At 35.5% G+C, this 26,746-nt stretch overlaps 1 protein-coding gene across 3 annotated transcripts in view; it reads left to right on the top strand.

Annotated features, from left to right (window-relative positions):
• Positions 1–26,746, top strand: part of GYPA (glycophorin A (MNS blood group)) — a 48,391-nt gene that overhangs the window by 14,188 nt on the left and 7,457 nt on the right. For all 3 annotated transcript variants that reach the window (XM_051967261.1, XM_051967260.1, XM_051967259.1), the window contains 2 exons: positions 24,821–24,961; positions 26,552–26,590. In XM_051967261.1, the coding sequence (XP_051823221.1) occupies positions 24,821–24,961; positions 26,552–26,590 (180 nt within the window). The remainder of the gene's footprint in view (positions 1–24,820; positions 24,962–26,551; positions 26,591–26,746) is intronic.

Below are 26,746 nucleotides of genomic sequence, written 5' to 3'. Positions count from 1 at the left end.
CTGAAGCAGTTTGGGTTAAGTGACTTGCCCAGAGTCACACAACTAAACATATTATATTTTTAAGGATACCAAAATATCAATTATTGGTCCTTTCCTAATGATTCCAGCACCCAGAGCGTCTCTCTACTCAACAGCATGATTTCTTCTGCTAGATTTTGCTTGAGTTGAACTCATAATTTTTTTTTCAGATTTGTGTGGTCATTTGTTTGCTTGTTTTTCAGTAAATGTTAAACTGAATTGAGAACTTTGTTTAAAAGAACAGAACTCTAATGAGGCTTGTAAATGAGCTACGATTTCTACTGCTTACAAAAATTTGGCTTCCTCTCCACTTCCCCAAAACCTTTAATCCTGGTCACTGAAGTATCATAGTGAGCTCTCTCCCTAGGGCAAAATTAGACACAAAGGGTAGAAGCTTGGAAAAAACACATTTAGACTTGAGATAATTATAGCATCTTAATCATTAGATGGACAGGGTTGCCTCAGTAAATAGTGGGTTAGAACTTTACTCAAAGACTGATTACTTTATAGGTCTGCTCTATGATTGTAAGGATTCCTTTCAGGCCTCCGTTGCCTTTAATGTTCTCTCTAACTCTAAGATTCGGTGCATCCTCCAAGCTTATAGTAAATTGAACTTCTCTTTCTCAGTATCAAACCCAAGGATTTCTTCATATATGTGGTAAAATTGGGTTTAATCATGAATTATTGTACTATACCCAGGACTTTTCCTTACAAAGCAGAACCAAAAAAAATGGAGAAATGAAGAAAAATAGAGTGGAAGAAGGCATCTCTAGAATCGATTCACTTTTAAAACAGTGGAAAATCAAAATGATTATTTTCTTTGGATGAATTTTTCTTTATGTTGGTCTCTAATACTAGACTGAATATTTTATGGACTCATATAAATGGCATGACCTTAATTTTCCAATATTTCTACTCCACTGATAATGTTTCTACCCAAGAGCCATCTATACATATAATATATATTTTCTTTCTTATAATGTCACAAAAACCTACAAGGTGGCAAAAAGGGGGAAATTATCATTTCCAGGTAACCCAGGTACAATAGTGTGAAAACAAAAAAAAGGATGTATATAATTGGCTGCCGAGCATCATTCATATCCCTTATATCTTATAATGATGGTGATGGTTCATGGAATTTTTGAAAGCTGTATAGAAAGAACAGAGTAAAATTGTATAGGATGGAGAGAGGTAATGGAGTCAATAAATCTAGAGCTCTCCCTTTAAAAGTTTGTCTAGGAAAGGAAAAGAGAACTTAGGCTCATAATCTTTTATCCACCTTCTTTTTGTCTTCCAAACTGGTTCTTTATGCTCACATATCTTTCATACTCTCCATCCTTCATTTCTCTTCTAGGCCATTATATCTGCACTGAGAACCTCAATCCCTCAGTGAACCAATTTAATAAACACTATGCTGCCCTCTAATCCCCAGTCCCTTTGTCTTGCAACCCACCACATCTTACCAATTATTCACATCATCTTCCTCCTTTATTCTATTCACATATTATTGAATGGATCTGGAGAAAATAATGAAATTATGCCAATAGGTCAACTAAATTTATGTTAACTAATCTCAGTTGAGACTTCACATAGCAAGGTAAACATTATATTCCTCCCAAATCAATTTGCTATGACAATATCTAAAGTGAGAGAATATCCAAATATTCTCATTGATCCTTGAACTTCCTACATGAGGATGGTACCTACATCACCTTCAGCATCCCCATGATCTCCAACTTCACTCCAGTCTTGCGTGAAGAAATGTTTTTTCTCCTCGACAAGAATAACCCCGCTACAAGAATTCTTGGTTCTATCCCTTCCCTTTTCCAGCAGATTGTTCCCTTCATCATTTCAACTTTATTTTTTTAAATCTCTGACTATATATTGAGTCCTTCTCTACTGTCTATAAACATGTCTCTTCCATTCTTACAAAATCTGCACTTACTCTCAGCTTCCCTGGTCCTATATCTGCAATCCCCTTCTATTCTCAGTATCTCCATTTCTCTTTTCATTTTTTCAATTCTCTGCAATCTGTCTTCCAATCCTACCTCATCATGCCATTGACATTCTTCAAAGTTAATAAATAATCTCTTAGTTGCCAAATCTAATAGCTTTTTCTTATACTGCAGTCTGCTTGATTTCTCTGCAGACAATCACCCTCTCTTCCTTTACTTTCCTCTATAGGTTTTTGTGATACTGCTTTCCCATTGTTCCCTTCTTTTCTGTCTAATTGCTGCTTTTTATTCTCCTTTGCTGTTTTTTTCATCCATTTCACACAGAAACCATCCCTGAACATTCTATCTTAATTTCTCTACTCTTGTTTCTCCATTTGGAAATCTCAATGCCTTCCCACGGATTCAATTATCATCTCCATGAAAATGATTCTAACCTAATTCCCTCTTCTAATTTAGTCATGTACTACCACTTGTTACTTGAACATCTCAAATTGAATGATGTCTCATAGGTTCAACATGATACATTATCTTTACCTCTAGATCTTCCCATTTTCCAATTTTTCCCATTTCTATTGAGAGTACTTAGGTGTTATTCTCAATTCCTCACTGGAATTCACCTCACATTTACAATCTTGTTATCAAATTTATCAGCTTTTACAACATCTCTAATAGATGACTTGTTCAGAGTCACTCAGCCTGTAATTGTGTCTGGGCCATATTTGAACTCAAATCTTCTTGATTCCCAGTCTAGGATTCCACTCCTATCCACCAAGTTGCCTCTGCAAGTACTAATTAAAGAATGTCCATCTATTATTAGAGCAGAATTTAAAAATTATAAAACAATTGGCCTTTAAGCATCATTATAATGTATACTTATTACTTAAGCTTCCTGGAATTTGGACTAAGGGAGGGGAGAACAGCTATTTTCTTTGTTAGATGATACCAGAATAGAGACAAAGTGTCTCTCTGCTCATTTGCTTATCTTTCTTCCTATTCAGAGTAAGCTTAGTTATTTCTGTTTCTGAAACCTGGGAATTTCTTTGGACTTATCTTGAAATTATGAGCTAAGCAGGAAATGAATATGCTGAAGCCTTGACCTTGACCACAAGTAAAAATCATGGGAGAAATAATGTAGAGGAGGAGAGCTCTAAAAGTGACTCATCCTTGTCCAAAAGGGAGAAGATTGTTCTTTTGATCAATCTTTTCACTCCCATCCTGAGATTCCCATGAACTCTTCCTGGATCTAATTGGGAAGCATGTTCTAATATTTTCTCATTTTCTCTTTTATATGGAACATCTTTCCACACAGGAAATAGAGAAGGTTATACATACCTTTCCTTGTATATACCAGCGTTTCTTAATTTTTTCCCACTATAATTTCTTTTTGCTTAAGAAAATTTTACACAACCCTGGGTATATGGGTGCATAAAATAAGTATACAAATAAAACGTTTTTCTAAAAATAGCTTTGTGGCCCTTACATTCAGTTACATGACCTCAAATGAGATCACAACCCACAGTTTGAGAAGCTCTGATATATACCACATTCACAAAGTCATCAAATCTTCAAATAATTTGCCAAATTTAAAAAAGTCTTCAAATGTAGTGTTTCTGGAAACCTAATGAGACAAGAGAAAGTTTGACCTCTCTGCTATGTTGCTTTTATTCCTGAACCCACAGGAAAATAGAATTGCATGCCTAGGAGATCAGCAAAGTCAAAACAATCTTCATGATAATATTGTCATTATTTGACAAAAAATTTCCTTCCTTTTTTAATTACATATCTGTGTGAGATTAGAGTTTTTTCATGCTAAAACAGCATATTACAAAAAATTGACTAAAAAAAGGCAGTGAAAATCTAGCTGCCTTCTATTAAGCCTGATATTAAAGAGATTACAACAACAACAAAGGTAAAACAAATCTACTTTTCTCACTTTTTTCTATTGGAAAATAATTATCTTTCATCTTAAAATGTTACATGATAGCTTGTATTGACTTATTTTTATAATAAATAAGTCCATTAATAAAAATAAAAATAATTACTAAATTACCATTTCAAATTTCTTTTAAGTTTTAATTTCTAATATGAAATATTTAATTTCTAAATATCAGTAGATAACCCACATAAACAAAAATCCTTTGGAGTCCTAAATAATATTTGAGCATTAAAGGAAGGACTTTCTGTTCTGAGCAGAGGTAAGGAAAGATTCCTTTTCTCTGCATTTCAGATAAGTAGAATAGTCAGTACACAGGTACATAGATGTAAAATGGGGTATCGTGTGTCAGGAATAATTAGTAAGACAATTTGGTTTAAAAAAAAATCACAGTGTGGATAAGAAAGAGTAATTTCCAGTGACTTTAGAAGGACACATTGGGGCCAGGTTTTATAGGACAAAAGCTAAACAGAGACATTTATATTTTATCCTAAAGGCAATAGGGAGTAAGTATACTGGATAAAGGAGTCAAATTGTCAGATCTTCACTTAAAGGGAGTGACTTTGGGAACAGTGTAATATGATAAATCTCAGTAGTGATAAATTTGAAGTAGGGAAACCAAATAGGAGAATGTTACATTAATCTAGGCAAATGATGATTGAAAAATCTGAATTAAGATGATAGCTCTGTGAATGGAAGAGATAGGCTTGGATGAAAGAGATTTTTAATGCTTATTTTATTATTATTAAAGCTTTATATTTTCAAAACACACACATAGATAATTTTCAACATTCACTCTTGCAAAACCTTATGTTCCAATTTTTTCCCTCCCTTCCTTCTATCCCCTCCCCTAGACAGCAAATAATCCAATATATATTAAACATGTGCAATTCTTCTACACACATTTCCACAATTGTCATGCTGCACAAGAAAAATCAGATCAAAAAGGAAAAAATGTGAAAGAAAATAAAATGCAAGCAACAACAACGAAAAGAGTGAGAATGCTATGTTGTGATCCACATTCGGTTCCCACAGTTCTCTCTCCATCACAAGATCATTGCAACTGGACTGAATCATCTCATTGTTGAAGACAGCCATGTCCATCAGAACTGACCATCTTATAGTCTTGCTGTTGCCCTATACAATGATCTCCTGGTTCTGCTCAATTCATTCAGCATCAGTTCATGTAAGTCTCTCCAGGCCTTTCTGAAATCATCCTATTCATCATTTCTTATAGAACAATAAAATACATTCATATACCATAACTCATTCAGCCATTCCCCAACTGATGGGCATCCACTCAGTTTCTAGTTTCTAACCACTACAAAAAGGGCTACTACATGAGGGTCCCTTTCCCTCCTTTAAAATCTCTTTGGGATATAAGCCCAATAGAGATACTGCTGTTTGATAACCTTCCAAATTGCTCTGCAGAATGGTTGGATCATTTCACAACTCCACCAACAATGTATCAGTGTCCCAGTTTTCTCACATCCCCTCCAATATTTGTCTTTATCTTTTCCTGTCATCTTAGCCAATCTGAGAGCTGTGTAGTGGTACCTCAGAGTTGTTTTAATTGGCATTTCTCTGGTCAACAGTGATTTAGATCACTTTCTCATATGATTAGAAATAGTTTTAATTTCTTCATGTGAAAATCATTTATTCATATCCTTTGACCATTTATCAATTGGAGAATGGCATGGATTCTTATAAATTCTATATTTTAGAAATGAGGCCTTTATCAGAATTTGAATGTAAAATTTTCCCTTATTATTGCTGAAAGAGACTCTTTAGGAAGACTAAACCTATCTTTTAGGAAATCTAAGGTGTCTTCTATCTAGAAGGTTGATTTGAAGCATAAATCTCCCCTTCGAGGAACCTCAAATTCTCTTTCCTTGGTTTTACCAATTTATGGTAATTATGATTTATGAGTGACCAAAGAGTAAGTTCTGTTTTGGAGTGGTAAGAGATAAGCGCTCCTATGATGACCCATTGGGTCAGCATGAGGTTCTTAGGAGGCTGATGTTGATACATATGGAAAATAGATACTCCCCTTCAAGCAGAGATGTGAAGATTTGTAACTCTAGAAGACTCTGTGGGCCATAAACTAATTCTCTTTGGATCTACCCTAAAATATAGAATGTTACCTATGAACATCAAGGATATGAGGAGAACGGTGAGAAAATTTCAGGAAAACATCTTCTGATACCAAAAAGAAAAGAGTAAAGAAAGGAGTGCTCAAGAAGAAAAGAGTTTGGGAGCAACTGGGGGAGATCTGAAGAAAATAAAGTCAGAAAAGAGAGGGGCAAATTTTTTTTTTATCATCTGCAGTGATTTTTTTATTTATTTAATGATTACTTTATAATGACAACATTATTCCTTGCACTCGTTTCTTTTCCGATTTTTTCCCCCTCCCTCCCTCCACCCCCTCCCCTAGATGGCAAGCAGTCCTTTATATGTTGGATATGTTGCAGTATATCCTAGATACAATATATGTTTGCAGAACCGAACAGTTCTCTTGTTGCATAGGGAGAATTGGATTCAGAAGGTATAAATAACCCGGGAAGAAAAACTAAAATGCAGATAGTTCACATTTGTTTCCCAGTGTTCTTTCTTTGGGTGTAGCTGCTTATGTCCGTCATTTATCAATTGAAACTTAGTTAGGTCTCTTTGTCAAAGAAATCCACTTCCATCAAAATATGTCCTCATACAATATCGTTGTCGAAGTGTATAATGATCTCCTGGTTCTGCTCATCTCACTTAGCATCAGTCCATGTAGGTCTCTCCAAGCCTCTCTGTATTCATCCTGCTGGTCATTTCTTACAGAACAATAATATTCCATAACATTCATATACCACAATTTACCCAGCCATTCTCCAATTGATGGGCATCCATTCATTTTCCAGTTTCTAGCCACTACAAACAGGGCTGCTACAGACATTTTGGCACATACAGGTCCCTTTCCCTTCTTTAGTATTTCTTTGGGATATAAGCCCAATAGAAACACTGCTGGGTCAAAGGGTATGCACAATTTGATAACTTTTTGGGCATAATTCCAGATTGCTCTCCAGAATGGTTGGATTCGTTCACAACTCCACCAACAATGCATTAGTGTCCCAGTTTTCCCGCATCCCCTCCAACATTCATCATTATTTTTTCCTGTCATCTTAGCCAATCTGACAGGTGTGTAGTGGTATCTCAGAGTTGTCTTAATTTGCATTTCTCTGATCAATAATGATTTGGAACACTCTTTCATATGAGTGGTAATAGTTTCAATCTCATCCTCTGAAAATTGTCTGTTCATATCCTTTGACCATTTATCAATTGGAGAATGGCTTGATTTCTTATAAATTTGAGTCATTTCTCTATATATTTTAGAAATGAGGCCTTTATCAGAACCTTTAACTGTGAAGACGTTTTCCCAGTTTGTTGCTTCCCTTCTAATCTTGTTTGCATGAGTTTTGTTTGTACAAAGGCTTTTTAATTTGATGTAATCGAAATTTTCTATTTTGTGATCAGTAATGGTCTCTAGTTCATCTTTGGTCACAAATTTCTTTCTCCTCCACAAGTCTGAGAGATAAACTATTCTATGTTCCTCTAATTTATTTATAATCTCGTTCTTTATGCCTAGGTCATGGACCCATTTTGATCTTATCTTGGTAGAGAGGGGCAAATTTAAGAGATTAGAAGGTCCATCACCCTGGATAATCTGATTAAGCAGATGGAAAAATAGACATGGAAAAAAGAAAAATAGCCATCTGCCAAGAGCTTAAAGAGGAAAACTGGGTCAGAGAATCAGCAGTACTGGATTCGGAGTGAAAGCATATGAGTTGTATGCCTAAATGCAGGCTCTTCAATTCTCTTCGATAAATTGGGAGGTCACCTTAGCTCTCTAGGCCTCAGTTTCCCTATTGATAAATATAAATTATTTAAATTAGAGGACATTTTAGGTATCTTCCTGCCCTAAATCCTGTGACCCTATTCATAAGGAAAAGACGATTCCTCAGAGGGGAGAAAAAATGATTTTGCCCAAGTCAAAAAGAATATTCTCAAAATGTTGGTTTGGAACAATGAGGAAGACCCAAAGCCAGGCAGGATAGAATCTCCTTCACTCTCAATGTTCTTTATGTCTAGAGCATAATTAAAGGTACTATTCCACCAGCCAAGGGAAGGGTGACAGTTGAGCCATCTGCCAGGCTGGCACCTGCCCCACCCATGCTGTTCCCCGACATGAGTGAGAACAGAATCCTGGGCTTCCTCTGTCCATCTGTGCATTTGATGATACGTCACAAGACTAGTGAATGTTTAACCTGGGGCTCAGGACCACTCTTCAATCCTGGTCTGAATTCTATAGACAGTTGTTACACAACAGTAATAACGGCCCAGAACCACAACTCTTGGTTTATAAAACCTAGATAATCATCTCAAGCGATTCTTTCTTGGCCATATGTCCAAGCAAAGATTTAGCCTATAAACAGAATTTGCCTCCTCTCTCCTTTAGGGCCTCATATTCCTTCTTTGAGGCATTCAAAAGAGAGCAGGATTATCAGAAAGGATTAATATCCTTGGCCCTTTGGCAATCAATGTATTGGTGACAGCTCTCTGCTTTACCCTTCATCACCTTCCTGTGCTCACAGTGAGTCACTCCCTGTATGTATTATGTATATATGTAGGAACGAATGAAATAACATTTATTAAATTTTTATTATGTATAAAGCATCTCTTAGTGTGGTTCCATTTCTGCTAATGAGAACCATATGCCTTCTGCAGTATAGGAGCAATCAATGTACCCCTACCAAATGCTCCTCAGCCTAGAAGTCCTTTCATATTTCATGTGATTCTCTTTCTCTTTCCAAGGGGCTTTTCATGCAAATCTTTGCATTTTTCTTCCAATTCTGGAAGGAAAATAGGAAGCCTTAGATGAATCCTCTTAGACTCTCCCTTTACTTAAGTAATATTCAGTCCCTGAAAATTATATCAATCGCATGCATAGTCAGCATATCATGCTGCACGCCATACTGTGTGCAATTTGATAGATATTGTCTTATGAATATTATATAACCACCAAATTACACATAGAATAATTACATAGAAATTACATCAAATATGCATAGCATTTTGAGACAAAGATTGCATAATGCTACATAGTAGAGTTGCTTATATTAGGTATTAAATACACCCCCTTATCTATATATTATTTTTTCTAATCTGAAAGGACATGTCCCCTATCACTACCACAATGTTATATGTCAGTTGGATTATGAGTTCAATAATCCCAATATTTCTCCCATGACTTTCAGTTTCTTCTGAACATTCAGCATCTTATTCTTAATAAGGAAGTATGTGTCCTCAGTGTCACTGAACTTTTTTCCCTATTCTGAATCAGTGGGGAAGTTTACGTGCTGTCTTCAGGTTTCCTTAGATGTCCAAAGCTTGAATATTGGAAAGGAGCAGGATGGCTTTTAGATTTAGCCCCTTCTCCTTAAATAGTAGAGCACCCTCTTCCTCAGATTGAGGAAGATTGAGGAAGTCTTGAAGTCCTTTTTTATATCTCAGGGAGTACCACAATTTGATCTGGGTCTTCTCCATCTGGTGCCATTTTCACTTGCTTTTGGGGATTCCTAGATTTTATATATATATAAACACACTGCTATATTCTCATTTTCTGAAGGAATCTGATTTATTCTCTAAAAGAAACAGATGGTTAAAATTCACTATCTTTCAGGGCCCCTACTGTTCCCTGGAGCCATTTTGTAGAGGGGCAGATTATCTAGTCTTTTCACCTTTTGTTATGGGGTTCCTCTCTTTTAAAGTCTAAATTCATCACGAAGAGGAGAAAAGCTCTTTATTTCTCCAAAAAAAAGCAACAAAGGAACTACATCATCAGATGGCAATTTTATTTCCACAATTCAATTAAGAAAAGGAAAATCTCTCAATATGTATTTGCACAGTTCATATAGATGGCAGCCATGATTTAGTCTTTGTTGTTTTTGTTGTTATTCAATTGTATCCGATTCTTCATGACCCCATTTGGGATTTTCTTGGCAAAAAGATGTTGAAGTGGTCTATCATTTCCTTTTCTAGTTCATTTTACAGAGGAGGAAGCTGAGACAAATGGGGTTAAATGACCTACCCAAGATCACAAAGTTAGTAAGTGTCTAAGGCCAGATTTGAACTCAGAAAGATGAATATTCCTGATTCTGGGCTCATCACTCTATCCACTGCACCACCTGGAAATAAACTAGTGTTATATGAATGACTCAATTATTCATCCTCAAATGCTCTTACTCAGTTATGAGGTATCAATGTAGGTGAAGATATTATCATATCTCATCAAGAAGATATTATCTGGGGTGCAGCTAGGTGGCAGGATAGAGCAGCAGCCCTAGAGTCAGGAGGACCTGAGTTCAAATTTGATCTCAGACACTTAACACTTCCTAACTGTGTCACTCTGGGCAAGTCACTTAACCCCAATTGCCTCAGAAAAAAAGCAAAGAAAATATTATCTGAGTTCCAAATATAATGTCCATGGGAATGTTTAAACATTTTAGTGTAGTTATCCTCAAATCACAATGAAGGATTCATCGTTTGCATTTGTTAAATTGATTAAATTTAATCAGACTTTTAGAATTCCAGTGATGGAAGGCATCTTGATATAGTGCAAATAGCAGCACCTCTGGGGTCAGAGAACAGAGATCTGTTTTGCCCCTGATGTTTACTACCCCTATGGCCTTGGAAAAGACCATTAATCTCCCTGTGCTTCTTCCTCATCTCTACAATGAGGAGGGAAAGTCAGATTATAGTTAACTCTGAGGTCCCATCCTGTTGTAGATTTCTGATCTCGGATTGTACCTATTTGTCATTTGTAATTGTAATTGAGCCCATACCTGAACAAGAGTTCCTTTCAGATTATGCTTAATAATAATATGGTTCTCATTAAAAGAGAACCTTTGTAAGGCCGCCACTTCTACTTTTGAACAGATCTACTATAATTGGGAGGGTTTTTTTTTCCCTTGATATTAGGTCTTCATTCAACTTTTTCCCACTTCTAAGATTCTACCTCATAATCCCTCATAATCTCACATTCTACAGATGTCTGTGTATGTGTGTGTGTGTGTGTCTTCATTCCCAACATAATCAGGTCACAACTGCAGCTCTTACATCTCCCAACATCTCCCAATTTCTGCATCTTAAAATAAGCTTCTATTTATATTCAACAAATCCTAAAATAATAATAATTATTATATATATACATATAATATATATAATTTTAAACAGTGTCAAAATTGCCCATTCAAAAATTCTCCTCAATTATTCTTCTTTTTATATTATTATTATTACTAAGGCAATTGGGGTCACATAGCCGGGAAGTGTTAAGTGTCTGAGTCCAGATTTGAATTCAAGTCTTCCTGACTTCCGGGCTAGTGCTCTATAGCACTACCCAGCTGCCCCTCCTGCATTATTTTTGTGGAATTAGGATTTCCAAGGGCTTAATTCTGGTGGATCCCTGTTGCTGCCCCTTCACAATTCAGATGAAGTTCCAACTTGTGGTCACTCAGAAACATTTCTCAACTTTACAGGAGAGAATATTCTTGCCAGAGCTTATTAGCTGATTAGAGTCTCTCCTAAGGCTAGGCTGGACAATAGAAGTGCCAGCTGTTGCTGGGAACTGACAGAGCCAGACATTCTTGGGAGTTGTCTCAATTACAGATTGAGAGATTTTGCTTTTCTTCTATTGAAATAAAAATGCCACCTGAAAATGTATAAAGAAATATTATTTTTGGCATTTCTTCAGGTAAGCAAAAAGTTTTTTCAACCTCATGCTTTGATGGATATGATGCTACTGTAAAAACGGCAAAGCTACTTTAAACCTTTAAATTGCATTGTTTAAAGAATTAATTAGCAGGTGACAGAAAAAAACAGATTTGCATTAATTGGCATATTATTTTATCTAGCTACAATGAAATAAATATTGTAAATATTTGTGAATGGGGTGTGTAAACAAAAGGCATTAACAATTGCTACCATCCAGCCCTGTTTGAAGTGGCTAGAAACTGGAAAATGAATGGATGCCCATCAATTGGAGAATGGCTGGGTAAATTGTGGTATATGAATGTTATGGAATATTATTGCTCTGTAAGGAATGACCAGCAGGATGAATACAGAGAGGCTTGGAGAGACCTACATGGACTGATGCTGAGTGAGATGAGCAGAACCAAGAGATCATTATACACTTCGACAACGATATTGTATGAGGATGTATTCTGATGGAAGTGGATTTCTCTGACAAAGAGACTTAACTGAGTTTCATTGGATAAATGATGGACAGAAACAGCTACACCCAAAGAAGGAATACTGGGAAATGAATGTGAACTATTTGATTTTTGATTTTCTTCCCGAGTTATTTTTACCTTCTGAATCCAATTCTCCCTGTGCAGCGGGAGAACTGTTCGGTTCTGCAAATATGTATTGTATCTAGGATATACTGCAACATATTTAACATATATAGGACTGCTTGCCATCTTGGGGGGGGGGGAGGAGAGAGGGAGGGGAAAAAACGAAACATAAGTGATTGCAAGGGATAATGTTGTGTAAAAATTATCTTGGCATGGATTCTGTCAATACAAAGTTATTATTAAATAAAATTAAATTAAAAAAAAAAACAATTGCTACCATCAAAACCATTTGGTCAGGAGGACTGGAGTTAAGTCAGGAGGACCTGAGGTCAAATATGGCCTCAGACACTTAACACTTCCTACCTGTGTGACCCTGGGGAAGTCACTTAACCCCAACTGCCTCATCAAAAAGAAAAAGAAGACAGAAAGACAGACAGACAGACAGAAAGACAGACAGAAAGAAAGACAGAAAGAAAGGGAAAAAAAAGAAAGAAAGAAAGAAAGAAAGAAAGAAAGAAAGAAAGAAAGAAAGAAAGAAAGAAAGAAAGAAAGAAAGAAAGAAAGAAAGAAAGAAAGAAAGAAAGAAAGAAAAAGAAGGGAGGGAAGTAGAGAAGGAGGGAGGGAGGAAGGAAGGAAAAAAGAACCATTTGAAACTTTGCACTGGTTATTGTGCAAGGTATGTGGAAAAAACAAATAAATAGAAAAGAAAATTTTACAATCAAATCAGACACATTTTGAGGACACATGAATCCAATTTCCACCTCACAACTATCATTCTCAGGTTGTTTCTTGTTTTTTGTTTTTGGCAAAGCTCATTATTGCAGATTGGTTCTCCTATTTCCTGAAATAGTGTTGTTCACCGGTTTGGGTTTTACCTTCAGTGTTACAGCCTGAAATTCTGCCTACAGTTCTAAGTTTTACTTACAAGGAGAGAGAGCAGGTCTGGGGGCACCTCTGCTTGTGCGTTTGGAAAGAGAGCACTCTGGTATATCCTAGCAGAGTTCTATTTCAAGAGGAGTTTGGAAATGAACAATTTTGGTTCTATCCCCAACTTGTGTTGTGACTTTCCAGAAGTCATGTGGTCCCTTTGATTTGTTCCTCTCACCTCCCCTTTTGGAAGGCATGGTCCATTTTTGGGAATACTCTTTCCTGGAAAATTAGGAGTAGCAGATGTGAAAGACAGAAAATTACATTAAACAGAAAGCGTGAAGCTGCCAGAACTTGAGAGGGAGATAGTTTTAAAAGAAGAGCAGTAGGAGTGCTTATAATTAGGGTCTCACAAATCCTGACAGTTGCGTTGCCAATCTGCCTGGCTGCCTTGTGGTCCTAACTGGTAATTATAAAGCACAAAACTCAATTACAAAATTAAGAAGACTTGGAGAAAGAAGAAAGTTGAGAACTTCTAGTACAAAACTTCTTGTACTAGGGTTAATGACACTCAAATGGGACCACATAACAAAATTATGATTTATTATCAGTAAATCTTTGATTTATTTACTTACTTTATATACCTATATATTTGGGGTCACATAAAAATTTCTCAAGCAAAAGGGGTCACAAGTGGAAAAAGAAATCCTGTAGAACTTCCATTTCAGAACAGAGGCAATCACCAAATCCATTCTCTTTTCCGCCCCCCACAACTCATAAACTTAGACAATTCCTCTTCCATCAGTCATGAGAAACTTCAGTTCTGGTATAGTAGGTGATTAATAAATGTTTGATGAATTCAATAAAGAGGGAAAAATATATGGTTACATTGGGATAACCTATATGAAGTAATGCTAGCTCTTTATAATACCTGCTTCCTTTTCATTAACTGTCCCATTAGTTGCATGTTTTAAAATTTTGCCAGGAAAAAAATTCAAGCTCACTGGAATATACTTTGCAAGTGATCCCTCTTCAAGTCTCCCACAGTGCCCTCTCCTATCACCCTAAGAGCTGAAGGACTTACTTTATACTTCACAAAAAGGACATTCACTGAATGCTCCCCATTCTCCCATGTACACTTCTCATATTCTTCAGATAATTCCTCCACTATCTTCTCCTTAACTCCTGTTTCACATGAAAAGGTGATCCTACTTTAACAAATTTCTCTCTACAGCAATTCTTGATCTTATCCTTTGCATCTTCTCCATCCTATTGGCTCCATTATTTTCCTCATTCTCTAATCCTAAACCTCTTCCTTTCTGTTGGCTCTGATATCCCTGGTGCCTAAAAACATAACCATGTTTCTTCAAAGGAAAATAGGAAGTAGGGAGGGAGGGAAGGAGGAAAGAAGGGAGGAGAATGAAAGAAGAGAAAGAGAGAGGGAAGGAAAGAAGGAAGGAAGGAAGGAAGGAAGGAAGGAAGGAAGGAAGGAAGGAAGGAAGGAAGGAAGGAAGGAAGGAAGGAAGGAAGGAAGGAAGGAAGGAAATGAAGGAGGGAGGGAGGGAAGGAGAGAGGAAGGAAGGATGTCTTAGAGATCTATATCCTTATCCATAAAATGAAGTTAATAGTACCTGAATTTCTGTGTATAGCAAACAAAATATATATATACACATATATGTATGTTATATATTATATTTATACAAATTGAATTAATATTACTGTTACTGTATACAAAGTTCTCTTTGCTCTATTCATATTGCTCTTCATTATTTTTGCAAATCTTTTTTCTAAAATCATTTTGTTCATCATTTCTACAATGCAGTAATATTCCATCTAATTATATACTTTGGTCATTTCACAATTAACAGACATCCCCACAATTTCTAGTTCTTTGCTGCCACAAGGAGACCTGCTATAAATATTTTGAGAAATGTGCTTTTCTTTGAAATATTGTGACCATTGTGGTGGGAGAGATGGAGAATGGAAGGGAACTGGAGAAAGAAAAAAAAATCACTTAGATTAAGAGAAGAGAAAAAATTTGTGGCTCCTTTTCTAAGGATCCCAGAAAAAGACCAGAGTTTTTCATTGCTTGTGTAGATGGTTTATTCCTCCAAGTTCAGTAGGAGGGTTCTGTCCCTAGTTTATTAATATCTTCATATTTGTCATGAAAATGGATTTTTATTAAAATATGCTACAGAATCCTCTAGGAAGGAGAAGAACTTGGGGGAAAGAAAGAAGAGGGAACCTCAGAATGGACTCTCTTCTTCAAAGCATTCTGAAATTGAAATGAATGGATTTGCCAAAGTCCTGTTCTTGGTTTTCCCTTCTTGTATTTTGTACAGGGTGTATTTCTATACAAGACCCTTCTACAATTAATCCTGATTCAGTTCTCCTTATTTCACTAGAAACAAAAGATCTCATCCCTTTGCCTAGAAAAAGGGAGGAGTTTGTTACTGAAGACATTTCTCCTTTGGTATCAAGAAGAGGTTTACTTTATATTTGCATTATATTACTTTATCCATTATTGACATGCACACACAGTATTAAATATCTGTCTATTACAAAGGGTTAGTTTTTTGGAGTGGTTGAAAAATTTGTGGAAGGAACACAGAATGGGAGAATAAAGGAACAAGAAAACAAAATACCACTTAAAAGGGCAGCCTTGGTAGAGCTTCCCAAACAGGATGTGTACCCTTCATAATTAGATAATTAGTCATGTCCAAACTTTTCACGACCCCATTTGGGGTTTTTTGGCAGAATTACTGGAATGATTTGCCATTTCCTTATTCAGTTTATTTTACAGAGGAGGAAACTGAGACAAACAGGATTAAGTGTCTTGCTAAGTCACACAGATAATAAAGTAAATGAAACAAGAGTTGAACTTGGGAAAATGAGTGTTCCTGACTCCAGGCTCAGGACTCTATCCATCCTGCCACTTAGCTACCCTCATACATAGTAGGTGTTTGAAAAATGCTGACTGAATTTGAACTCAGTTTCTCTGAATAGTCCACGCTGGGGTTTTTTGGTTTTTTGTTCTCAAACCTTGAATTCATTCAGGTTTATTTCAAAGTTAACTTTTAAATTAAAAAAAAAAAGCCTAACTCTTCGTTCAATAAAATTGCACTCTATAGGAAGGGAAGAAGAAAAATGGAAAAGAAAACCTAGGATTTCTTTTCCAAAACATTGAAAAATTAGGTCAACATTTTTCTTTTTGAAAACTCGTTTTACTTCTATCTTTGTTGTTTGTTGTCAAACTATTTTTCAATCATGTCTGACTCTTTGTAATCATATTGGGTGTTTTCTTGGCAAAGATACTGGAATTTGCCACTTCCTTCTCTAATTGATTTTACAGATGAGAAAACTAAGGCAGATTTAAATGACTTGTTCAGGGTCACAAAGCTAGTAATTGTCTGAGGTCAGATTTGAATTTAGGAAGATGAGTCTTCCTGACTATAAGACCAATACTCTATCCATTGTGCCATTCTATCTTTAACATTTTTTTAAATGTTTTTAGGGTCCTTATTTTCCTGACTTCCATTTTTGTTAAGCTATGGAGAGTAAAGAAGAAAAATTGCCCATGGGAACCTTCCAAGCCAACAAGTGACATATGTATTATGTAAAGAAGAAAAATTATAGAACCACCTGAACAAAAGGGAGAATAGATGGATTGTGAAACAGACCCAAGTCTGCAACATACATTTAGCACAGTAGGGATGGGGGAATTTCAGTTTATCTGTACTTCTGCTGGATCTATCTTTTCCAGGTACAAAACAGCCAAGATATTCTTGAAATTTCAATCATAATTTCATTCCTTAAAATACTGAAAAATAATAAAAGAAATCAAATAAGAATCAACATAATAAGAGCAAGTCATTGTGGATCTGATCCTCATTTTAAGAAAGCATTATCAGATAAAGTAGAAATGATGGGAGAAGCGAGGCACTGTCCAATCACAGAGTGTGATGGAAAAGGAGAGAAATGCTGACCAGAAATGCTGGTATTGGGCAAAGTGGATTTCTAAGAGTTAAAAAAAGAAACATTCAGTGGGCTAAAATATTATAGGGCAAGTTATCCTAGATGGGAAGCAGAAGAATGAAATACTAAGAGACAAAGAGAAGTGATTCAGATGGTTAAGTACTCTTCTTGGGTGTTTCATATGAATTGTTAAAACTCCAAACTGCCTAAAATGATGGCATAAGCCTATACTTCCTTCTACTGGATAGGCTGAAGCTGATGGATTGCTTGAGCTTGGAAGTTTTAGGCTGCAGTAGGGTTAAATCCAATTGGATGATTGTATGGACTCCATACAATATATAGCAATATGCCAAGGGAATTGATCCCAAGTCTAAAAAAAGACATTACCTCGTTCAAAAATGGAACAGCTCAAAGCTTCTGTGCCTATTAGTGATGGAGTCAGGCCAGTGGGTAGCCTCTGTCCTTCCAGCCTGAGTGAAATAGAAAATCCAAGCTTCAAAACAAACAGGAAAACTTTTAAATTGCCATTTTCATCCGTTCATGATACAAATATACCACTAGAGGCCACTCTGGAGAAAATGTATTCTATACGTTAATGTTTTTAGACCCATTTTATTCAGTTCATTTCAGAGTAAATATAGGGACCTACTTGATATAGAAATCACATTTTTGACTCAAATTCAGTTTAGTTATACCTTAATAGATTAATAAAAAGTTTATTGATTGCTTCTACGCATCACGTAAACATGCATATATAATAGAATATAGACAATTCCTCTTCCATCAATCATGAGAAATTTTAACTCTGGCACTGTAGGTGATTAATAAATGTTTAAGGATTCAATAAATGGGAAAAGGAAATGTAGTTGCATTGGTATGACCTATATGAAGCCATATTGGCTTTTTGTAATACCTGCTTCCTTTTCTAGATACTCATTAACCATCCCGTTAGTGATACATTTAAAAACTTTTCCAGGAGCCAAATTCAAGGTCACCAAGAAATAAACTGAGGCAGACAGAAGTCACTATTGAACTCAGAAAGATGAGTCTTCCTGACTCCAGGCCCAGTGCTCTATCTACTGTACCAGAATTATCTATTTTCTGTTGCATTTTTATTTATTTTGTTAAATAATCCCCAATTACATTTTATTCCATTCCTCAGCACTCCCATGTTGGACAGCTCTGCTCTAGTCTGTTCTTTCCCCTCCTGTTATACAAGTGAATAAACAGAGTCAGAGAGATGGAGCCCCTTGGTTAAGATTATACAACTAGGTAATGAGAGAGCCAGGACTAGAATCTGGGTCTCTTGGCTGGTTGCTGCCTTAACTCAGTGTTTGGTGGGAACAATGGTGATGATCAAAGCTGGGCAAAAAAAAGCTCTCTTCATTCTCTGAGGACTGATTAAAGGAAGAACCTTTCTTCCTAGGCCATAGCACTACTTCAAGGGAGATAAGTATTCTGTCAAGAAAAGGGTGAGATTTGGGACATCTGCTCACAGGCAATAGTCCCGACCTCAGTCATGCTGCTTTCTGATATCAGGGAGAGAGAGAGAGCAGGGTTTCCATGTAGGCAGGAGCATCTGATCAGGTCCTCAGCTGCAGAACTGAGTCCTATGAAGGCCCATGTAAGTGCCTATGAAGGCCTAGATCAGAGATTTAATCAGAAAGGAATCTTAGAGATTATCTATTGGATACTCCAATCCCATCACTTTCGAGACGAGGAAACTGACCTAGAAAAATGAAGTAATTTGTCCAAAATCAAATAAGAAATAAAAGGCAAAAGTATGATTTGAATTCAAAGTCTGTTATTCCATGTTCAATATTCCAAGTTCAAGGGATTCAAGGCAATTATATGCCCTGGGAATACAAAGGCAAAATTGTCTTCACTGATGGATGTGTATATGTATATAGAGATATAGATAGAGATAGAGGTAGATATACACACGTAATATAATCTATACATATACACTCAAAATCTATGTATTATACATGGAATATATATAATAGCTATATACCAGTAACGTCTGATTAGAATATGAAGAGATGGCAAGATATTTCCTACAGACCTTTTTCTTTTATATCTGTTTTGCTTATTATTCTGAATTTGACAAATGTCAACAATTATGAGAATTTCCATAGGCAAAAAATTATATATTGAATTGTACTTCAATGAAGCTATGAGTCTCCATAAGTTACAAAGGAAAGTATCTCACTTAGCTATCTTTTCCTCTGAATTAGAATCTTTTCCTAAAACATTTTCACCAATACCAGACTCTTAAACACTTTCCAAAAATGCAGGTTCTAGGAAACTAGATTGTGAGGTTTCTGTGAGAGGTTGAGAACTTGACGTCTCTCCTGCCAATTTGAAAAAAGTACTTACCATAATAAATGGCTATTTCAGGATTTCCTGAAACAAATTATTTGAAGAAATGTTTAAATGAAGCTAGTTCTCCTTCAAAACAACGCTCAAACAAGTAATTTCTACACACTAGATTTGAAAACTTCAAGGCTTCCTCCCCCTACATACATGCTCTGCTCTCTGGATTTCAATTTCTTCACTATAAAAGGAAGGGGTTGAACCGGACTTCTTGAAAGGGCCCTCTGTTACTATCGAATGGAGGCCTTGAAACCATTGGAAGCTACACATGCTACTAGACTTACCACAAAATAAATCTTCATATACTATAGAAAGGCAAAGGGCTTAATAAATGTTTATTGACTTATATTTCAATAAAAACAAGTCCACTTATTAAAAAGAATGTTTTTTAAAAACCATGTCTCACAAACCTTCTTAACCTTCTCCTTCCCCTCCCCCATCCCTCCAAACAGTCCTATCTGTGGGCCAAGGTGATAACTCATTTCTTGGAAGGTCTGTAAAAACAAGATAGAGTCCAATGTGATCTAAGGAGGAATGATTTTAAAATTTTTTATAATTTTTTTAATTTTAATTTAATTTTAATTTTATTTAATTTATATATAATAATTATATTTATAAATATAATTATATGTATATCTATAATATATTTATTAATATAATTATATTATTATATATTATATATAATAATTATGTATAATAATTAATAATTATTTAATTTAAAAATTAAAAAAAATTTTCAAGTCTCCCTACAGTCTTAAGATTCTTGGAATAGCAATTTATCAACAAGAAGCATTTACAAAAACTCTATTATGCCTATGGAATTCTTATAGCTGGACTGGAGACATGATTCACAGAACTGAATTTATTCTAAAAAAAATTGATCTTGGCTAACATTTGGACACCATCAACGCTGGAGAGGGAGGCCAGGTAATAGAGGAAGGCAGCCTCAGAATCAGAACCATTCAGACAAAAACTGCACAGACTGCTGTGAAAAATCCAGATGTTAAGATACCTGGTAGCTTCAAGCAAAGAGGTTTCCTCTTTTTTTTTTCCTTTTAAAAAAAGTACACCTGCTTTTCACTTTAGACTTCTAGAAAGACAAAAACAAACAAACAAAAAAAAACCTAAGTTATGTTTTCATTCCATTATAGCAGGAAGGACAAGGTTAGGAAGGAATAAGTATTCCAGATTAAGAATTACCAGGTCTAAGGGCACATAGGTGGTACAGTGGATAGATCAGCAATCAAGAGGATCTGAGTTGAAATTCAGCCTCAGACACTAGCAGTATGATCCTGGGCAAGTCATTTAATTCCAATTACCTTGCAAAAAAGAACAATAATAGTGATTTTCCACTATCTAGCAATTATTTTTTTCTTCTTTTGTTCCCAGTTTTCTCATCAGCAAAATGAAGTGACTGGATGAAGAAAATTTTCTTTTTTCTATTTTCTAATTATTAGATATGATTAGATATTAGATATGATTAGAAGAAAACAGACTAATTTATGTTGTAGAGAGAGGAAAGTACAGTAGAAAGAATACTGTTTCTGGGATCAGAAGAGCTACATTTAAATCCCACACTATCCCTTAAAGTGGAATCTTGAGCAAGTCATTGAACGCCTAGCTTCCATTTCCTCATCTGTAAAATGGGGGAGTTGAACTAACAGCATGTAAATCAGTTCTAAGTCTATGAGCCCGTCCTGGGATGTTTCCTAGTTCTTTCTGAAGAGAAATTAAAGCTCTTGAGTTGAAATCATGAAATCACTTTTAGGAAAAATATCGATGGGTTGAATATACAGGAGTAGATCATCCAGACAATAAGAAGACTGAAAACCAGAGGATTGGGGCAGAGACATAAAGTTCACATCATCATTCAATTCCCTGGGGGAGTTTATACAGATACAGTTGGATGTTGAGGGCCAACCCACGTGGGGAACATTTCCTTTCTCGGTTCACTGACCAAGGGCCACTTGTCATTGGTGAAATTGAAATTCAAAACTTGGGCAGTCAATAGGGTTTCTCCGCCTTTTTTGATGGGCCATGTTCATAGCTGATTAGAACCTCTGAAGTCTGGACTGGACAGATACAAGAGGAGTCTGTTCCTGGTGACTGACACCAGCAGTCATTTTGAGTGGGTTTGGAACACACTTTGTGGGCTTTGGGGTTTCTTACATTGGATTTTGAAGACTAAAATCACCAGATGAAGATGTATAAAGAGATAGTACTTTTGTTACTATTTTTAGGTAAGTGAAGTTTTAGATTATTTTTTCCAACTCGATCTGAGCATTTGATGTGATGTTATTGCTAGGATATTAAACTTTGCCCTATAGTTTTATTGAAGGCCAATTACTATTTTAATGAAATGAGATGATATAAAAAGTAAATTTATGTTAATTGAACTGCCTTTTCTTTTCCTAAATCTTTGTCTTTAAGACTTTTATAATCAAAAGATAGTCTATATTGAATCAATTAGATTTAAAGAGGGGTAAGATATTTATGAATATCTGTCACAGCTGAATGGTGGATACAGAGTTAAATGGACTTCTGTTTAAAAATAAAACAATTTAATAATTTCTATCACAATATAAGGTCTGTGTCAACAAAGATGGAAATGTAATATAATGGTGCCTTGACTCTGGAATCAGAATATTTGATTTTCAATCTTGTCTTTTCTACTTATTACCAATATGACCTCAGGAAAGTCAATATTTCTCTCTAAATCTCAGTGACTCCATCTATAAAATGAAGGGCTAAGACCAGTAACTTCTAAACTAATGTCCATCCAGCCTCAGGTGCTATAAAGAAAGAACTTTCATGGTATTAAAAAGGTAGAGGGGGAAGGATTTGTCAATATATGGTTTCTTTAGGTTTCCCCTCAAACTCAAGGATTTTTGAAAGATGTTTAAAAATGTTCATGGACAATGACACTTAGAAATATTTATCAAAATGGTGCATTTAGATGACAATGGAATAAAAAAATAATAAATTGACTAAACTGGTTTGCCTTCCATGGTATATAGTTCAATGCTACTTCCCAAGCCCAATCATCCCCATAAAATCATTCATTTTGGTATCCTTCTCAAGTGGAAGCTGAAGTTGAAATATACCATAAAACTGCAGGATCTCTGAGGTTTCTTTCACCTCAAAATTGTTGATCCTATGATCATATGAAAACCTGATGGCAAATTCATTGTCTTACTGACCTCTTCCTAGTCAAGCTTCTGCCTGCTTTCTAAGATGAGGAATTCTCACTGATGTGTCCCTCTTTTTTAAATAATATTTTATTTTTCCAAATATATACAAAGATAGTTTTCAACATTTGGGGCACCTCTCTTATATTAAATAGAACTTGTCTTGGAAACAAGATTTTTCAAAAAAATTTTATTTTGTCATTATTGTTGTTATTATTGAGTCATTATTATTTACCTTTACTAGTTTTAAGACCCTGGGTAGTCACTTAATCTCTCTGTACCTCAGATAATTCTGTTAGACCAATTTATTAATTAATATGTGTCTTTTGCACTACATGGGTAAAGGAAGTTCCCATGTCAATGAAATCACAAATTTTTGTTATGGCTAATAATAACCATATAGTGTGTTATCACATATATGCACTAATGCTTTAATACTTCAAGCTTTAGGATGACAAGCCCTTCATGCTTTAGGAGTCAAACAGATGCTTTAGCTAAAAGAACAACTTTATCACCAGACAAGCAGGTCTATGGGAATAAGACTCTCTCTTCAGACTTCTTATCGATGTTGTTGACATTGCAGTCATGACCAACTCCTTATGACCCTATTTGGGGTTTTCTTGCCAAAGATACCATGATGGTTTGCCATTTCCTTCTCCAGCTTGAAAGTGTCTGAGGCCAGATTTGAACTCATGAAAATGAAATTTCTTGGTTCCAAACCCAGTACTCTATCCACTGCACTGCTAAGCTGCCCCTCTCTCCAGAGAGGCTGATTCTCAGATGACCAGGCTTAAAGTGTTTTCAATTTAGCAAGAACTATTTGGCTTCTTGTTGGGACAAACTTGACCGAACATTGTGTTACCTACAAGACATAATGAGATTTTTGAGTAGAATATCAATGAGGAAAAATAATAACCCAGATTTATGTAGTGCTCGGAACTTTACAAAATATTTTCTTCACTGTGACCCCATAAGTTAGAATACAAACAATATCTCCATTTAACAGATGAGGAAATTGAGTCAGGAAACTAAAGTGATTTGTACATGGTCACAATTTGTAAATATCAAAAGTGGGAGTTTACTGTGGAAAAAAGTGATAGAGTGGGCTATCTCCAGAATACAGAAATATATTATAAATGAAGAAACAGAGGCCCATAAAAGTAGCTTCCTCAGAGCCACAGAGTTAGATAAGATATAGAATCAGATCCAGAACCTGGGGACTAGAAGATTTTTTAAGTCCCTCCTGACCTCCAGTTCTAAATATTTATGACTCTCCAGAGTCTGAGTCTTGTCCTCCATGCACTAAGGATGACATCCTTATCTAGGTTAATTGAAATTAGAGTATGTCAAATAAAACATGGAGATGACATGGAATGAACGCTGTTTCTAGGATCAAATCCTGTCTGACTAGCAATGTAAGTCAACTTAGACAAGTCAACTAACATCTCTGGGGTTTAATTTCCTCATCTGTAAAAGAAAGTAGTTGGATTTGTAAGTCTCTAAGGTCCTTTGAAGCTCTTGACCAAGAAGAACATATCCCAGAAAGACCACTTCGTGGAAGAGTAGAAAGATAAGACAGACAAATTGAAAAAGGAGATCTGGAAAAAAAAAAAAAGAAAAGAAAAGAAAAGAAAGATCCTTTGAGGTAGGTGCCCATCAGTAAGGAAATGGCTTTAAAAAAATTGGAATCTAAAGAGACATTATTGGCTAAATAAAAGTTTATCAAAAAAGAATTCCAAAAAACTTTAGAAGACTTACATGAACTGATTCAACTAAGTCATGAAGGAAAAAAAAACATTTTTGTTCCTTCTCCGTTATCTGTGGTCCTGTGATCTATGAGTGTTCCTCATCGTTTCTTCCTCCAAGTGTTCAATGAGCCATGCTATTTTCTGATTCCTGAGTCCAAGAAATTCTACCAGTTTGTTATGAAACTAGATTTTCAGTGAAATGCTGTATGCTTGCTAGTAGAATCCTGGAGTAAGGAGATAAGAACAAAAGGGGGGACGTTCCCATGTCTCATGGGAACCCCAGGGCTAAATTAAAAACATGCTGAGTGCTTGTGGACCCACTCCAAAGAAAGTTGGAGCTAATCTTCCTAATCTCTCTTTTGTTTAGGTTATGTTTCAACCCAAGACCCATCAGACCCAGAAGAACAAGCAGCCACACAAGGGCCAGCACACACAACTGAGCACATGAATATCATTACTTACCATAATTTAAGAACCAGTAGCCCAACAGAGGAATCAGTAAAATATGGTTTGACTTATTCTTTATTTTTGTTGCTCTTGTAACTATGGAGATATATTCACTGAATACATTATACTCATAGGTAGTAGTGACAAGAAAAGTAATTCCTGTATTACCATGGAAAAAGAATTCTCCCACTCAAAAGCATTCTATGGCTCCCTACTACTCCTAGTACAAAAATGTAAATTTCTTAGCCCAATCCTTCACAAATGGTGCCCAGTGTACCATTTTAGGTTCATTTCAGATTCTATTCTACAATCGGATCAAATGGAAAAGCAGTATGATATACTAGAAAAAGAACCAGAATTTGACTCAAAGAAAGCCTCTTAAAGAAGTCAATGAGTCTCGATTTCCTCATCCTGGAATTTAAATGGAATAATATGTACATGTTTTATCTCACAGGAACTTTCTGAGGAAAGAGGCTTGCACATCTATATAAATGTATACTATTGTTACTGAACTTGTTGTCCTACACTCACTCTCCAGCTTCCTTACATTTGCCTGGGTCATCTTCCCATAAATCTCCTTGTTTTAGCTTGTTTAAATATTTCTTTTCCCACGAGGCTCAGCTAGGATGCTGTCAGCAACTTGAAACTGTTCCTGATTCTTTACCCAATCCTCCAGAAAAAGATGTTCTTTCTGTCATCAAATTTTCTTAGAATGCTCTGTCTAGATTTTTTTTGAGGGTTCTTTGTCTGGCTCTTCCTTAAAGCCTACTCTGTCAGATATCTCCTTAGTAATTGTAATTTCTCCAAGGATAGAGACTCTGCCATTTTTTATCTAGATATCTTCAGTTCTAACTATATAGCCTGCCACGTATAGTAGGTCTATTGAATTAAATGCTCTTAGTTATCAAGATTGTTGCCTGCCTGCATCAATTCCATATATTCTCATGGGTATTTGAGAGTAGAAGCTGAGTCTATGACATATCTCATCTTTGCTACTTATGACTTATATGACCTCAGGCAAGTAGTTAAATTTTCTGGAGCTCAGTTTCCCTATGGGAGAGGGTTTAGAATATGCTCTAAGATCTCTTCCAACTATAAATCTTTGATATGTTTGGCCTTTTCTCTTGGAAAGTCAACTAACTTAGAGATTTGTTCAATCCATAGTCACCAAGAAATTAGGAATGAAAAACAATTACAAGAAATATAAAGGCCAACTGGCATAACAAACAGAGAGCTAAGCATGAGGCAAGGGGAACTAGGATTGATTATCATCTTTTGAACTGAATAGACAGATTGCCTAACTTCTAAGTACCTTAAATAACACCATAAGAATTATCTAATGAGTCATAGACAAAGTACAATCTGCATTAGTATTAAGGGTTCTCCACAATGATAAAACCACAGATGATTGAAAGGAAAACTCTCTCTCTCTCTCTCTCTATATATATATATATATATATATATGTTATATATATGATATATAATATATATGTTATATATGTGATATATAATATATATGTTATATATGTGATATATAATATATATATTACATATATAATATAATATAATATATATACTGAAATAGTTGCCACAGTTAGTAACGTCTTTATAACTTTAAATCTTATATAGATCTGTGTTTTATTTCTAATAGGACCCAAAGGCCGCATAATCCACAAACTCTCTGGACCAGGTAGGTTGAAAACATCCATGGACAAAAATTGCATGTAAATCTCCTTATTTGCCAACAGAGGTCCCCATTTTTCTTCTTATGAGAGGGTTTTAATGTACTTTTTGTATTTTATTTATTTTTATTTTAATTTAATGTAAAATTACTTTAAATGGCCAG

This window comes from Antechinus flavipes, chromosome 6 (genome assembly GCF_016432865.1).
Source record: "Antechinus flavipes isolate AdamAnt ecotype Samford, QLD, Australia chromosome 6, AdamAnt_v2, whole genome shotgun sequence".
NCBI classification, from domain to species: Eukaryota; Metazoa; Chordata; class Mammalia; order Dasyuromorphia; family Dasyuridae; genus Antechinus; species Antechinus flavipes.
This window is presented reverse-complemented; position numbering and strand designations above follow the sequence as displayed.